At 40.9% G+C, this 3,117-nt stretch overlaps 1 protein-coding gene across 1 annotated transcript in view; it reads right to left on the reverse strand.

The window, feature by feature from the left end:
* The window catches only part of LOC140953534 (HAUS augmin-like complex subunit 3), a 12,629-nt gene extending 9,878 nt beyond the window's left edge, over positions 1 to 2,751 (reverse strand). Inside the window, exons 1-2 of the mRNA XM_073402940.1 lie at positions 2,476 to 2,751; positions 1,474 to 1,513 (exon numbers count right to left, since the gene is read on the reverse strand). Of these exons, the coding sequence (XP_073259041.1) occupies positions 1,474 to 1,513; positions 2,476 to 2,654 (219 nt within the window). The 5' untranslated portion in view covers positions 2,655 to 2,751. The remainder of the gene's footprint in view (positions 1 to 1,473; positions 1,514 to 2,475) is intronic.
* Positions 2,752 to 3,117: the final 366 nt, after the last annotated feature.

Below are 3,117 nucleotides of genomic sequence, written 5' to 3' on the forward strand. Positions count from 1 at the left end.
AAGTGTTCCCCCCCTGGGAAACACATATCCCTAGTGATAAGTGTTCCAGCACCTGGGAAACACATATCCTTAGTGATATGTGTTCCCCCACCTGGGAAACACATATCCCTAGTGATATGTGTTCCCCCACCTGGGAAACACATATCCCTAGTAACAGTGTTCCCCTATCTGAGAAACACATATCCCTAGTAATACGTGTTCCCCCACCTGGGAAGCACATATCCCTAGTGATATGTGTTCCACTACCTGAGAAACACAAATCCCTAGTGATAAGTGTTCCCCCCCTGGGAAACACATATCCCTAGTGATAAGTGTTCCAGCACCTGGGAAACACATATCCTTAGTGATATGTGTTCCCCCACCTGGGAAACACATATCCCTAGTGATATGTGTTCCCCCACCTGGGAAACACATATCCCTAGTAACAGTGTTCCCCTATCTGAGAAACACATATCCCTAGTAATACGTGTTCCCCCACCTGGAAAACACATATCCCTAGTGATATGTGTTCCCCTACCTGAGAAACACAAATCCCTAGTGATAAGTGTTCCCCCCCTGGGAAACACATATCCCTAGTGATAAGTGTTCCCCCACCTGGGAAACACATCTCTCTAGTGATATGTGTTCCCCTACCTGGGAAACACATATCCCTAGTGATATGTGTTCCCCCACCTGGGAAACACATATCCCTAGTGATATGTGTTCCCCCACCTGGGAAACACATATCCCTAGTGATACGTGTTCCCCCACCTGGGAAACACATATCCCTAGTGATACGTGTTCCCCCACCTGGGAAACACATATCCCTAGTGATATGTGTTCAACCACCTGGGAAACACATATCCCTAGTGATATGTGTTCCCCCACCTGGGAAACACATATCCCTAGTGATATGTGTTCCCCCACCTGGGAAACACATATCCTTAGCAATATGTGCTCCCCCACCTAAGAAAGACATATCCCTAGTGATATGTGTTCAACCACCTGGGAAACACATATTCCTAGTGATATGTGTTCCCGCACCTGGGAAACACATATCGCTAGTGAAATGTGTTCCCCCACCTTGGAAACACATATCTCTAGTGACATGTGTTCTCCTACCTTGGAAACACATATCCCTAGTGATATGTGTTTCCTAACCTGGGAAACACATAGAACCCTGCGATAGGAAAGGTATGGAGAACAGTGTGGAGAATAAGCAGGAGGATATGACTGTTACTAGGCAGAATTAAATTAATTTTTTAACTTTGGTTGATTCTCTGTTTCCTTTGCCTTATAATTAGGGTAGGAGAAAAAGGTAGTTGAGAATTAACCCAGAAACTTAAATTTGAGCTGAAGAAGATAAAAGGAATAATATTAAAAGGTTAATATTACTATTGTTTGTTTTTAAAGGAATTATTTTCATCTACAGTGTAATGATCTCTAGATTATTTCTATATTAATAAAGTAACTTCAGTACATCAAGTTACTTACTTCAAGAATAGAAGCTCCTGATGAACAAAGTTCATCAAACCTATAAGCAAAGTAGAAGGTGGAGTTACTAAAGGTGATGAGAAAAAAAATAATTTGACATGGAATCTCCGAGGAAGGCTATCACAGACATAGAAATTAACATTAAATTACATTTTTAAACAAAGGGTGGCCAATTTTTCTCACGTTAATTGATGTCAAATTCATTATGTATTAGTCAATTCCAAAACAACTTATCCTCCCCCAGGGTATACCCTGGGCATTTGACAGGAGTTTTGCTCCATACAGTGGGGAATTTGATCCAAAATAAGGCCGCCACGGAAGGATTTTGTAATTCTTTCCACATTCAGCATGTGCACCGCATTTACTGGTCATTGCTCCTATATTTCACTGTCTTGTTTGAGATGATCATTTGAGAGCCTTTGGAAAAGCCTGTTAAATGTGGACTTTCTGGAATGAATAGTTTCATTTAAATTTAATGAACAAACCTTTATAAGACAACTTTCCGAGACTTTAGATATTTCAGACGTGTTTAGTAGGATATTTACATTTCAATAAACGGTTTGACGCATAGGAAAATTTTTTGAATAATCACTGGTGGGTGCGAAATTTGATGCTTTTTGAAGCGCTAGGCCAGTGGGGCATTTGACCATCTAACCTGCCAACTTACATATCCTGTGGAATTTGACCACATTTTTTTAAAAAAGTGAAATGCTCGTGCTTTCAGTGTTATCAAGAAATCAAAATGTACTCACAAATGTAATTTTTATGGCTTACTTATTATCCTTTGGCTTTTTTGTTTTTGTTTCTTTGCATGTCAACGTGATTGCAATTGGTGTAGGTATACAGTATTTTGGGGGAAATTTGGGAAGACCTGCTCTGGCCTTTTTAGAGAGATCTATGAACTCCTTTGAATACACAAGTATACAAACTGAAAACTCTAGAGTACTTTCTCAGTGGCGTAGCAATTATAAATTTCCTGAGTCTAAATTGTTTCATATATACCTGTTTAAATCCTCTTGTGATAGCACATTAGTTTCGTGTATATTTTCACAAAACCATTCCAGAAAAGGCACAAGTGAGTCACAGTCGAACAACCACTCAAGACTGTCGCCTTCAAACTCATCAGCTTTAGGATAACCAATTCTCGATAATGCCCGCACAAACCTCTTTCCCTGACTCATCTTATCAGAGTTTGTCGAGTCTAAATAGAGGATGGAAAACCTAAAAAACGTTGATTTGTTGACATTATCTTTTGGCGAGTCTCTCGGCCGCCATTTTGGGTTTCCCGCGCAGCTATTACGCATGTTCGTTACCAGCTTCCCGGAAAGAGAACTCTCGCCGCCTCTTCTGACCCTCTTCTTCTCCTTCGTTTTTTTTTCTTCTTTTTTCCTTTTTTTTTGGGGGGGGGGGGGGGGGGGGCAAAAAGGTACATCCTTAAAAAGCTCTCCTTCATTTGGAAAATTTCAAGACAGTTCACTTTTGCCCTTTTTTTTCCCTAAAAAGTGATTTCTTGTTATCCCTGTGATGAAAGCAAAACTGAACTGCTACACGGGACGCTGGGGCGCGGGTAGCCTGAAGTTCAACCGACGTCGACTCGAGGTGACGGCTGAACGGGAGATGATTTAACTGACGTAGAAAAATGTC

The sequence above is a fragment of the Porites lutea genome, chromosome 12 (genome assembly GCF_958299795.1).
Source record: "Porites lutea chromosome 12, jaPorLute2.1, whole genome shotgun sequence".
NCBI lineage: Eukaryota > Metazoa > Cnidaria > Anthozoa > Scleractinia > Poritidae > Porites > Porites lutea.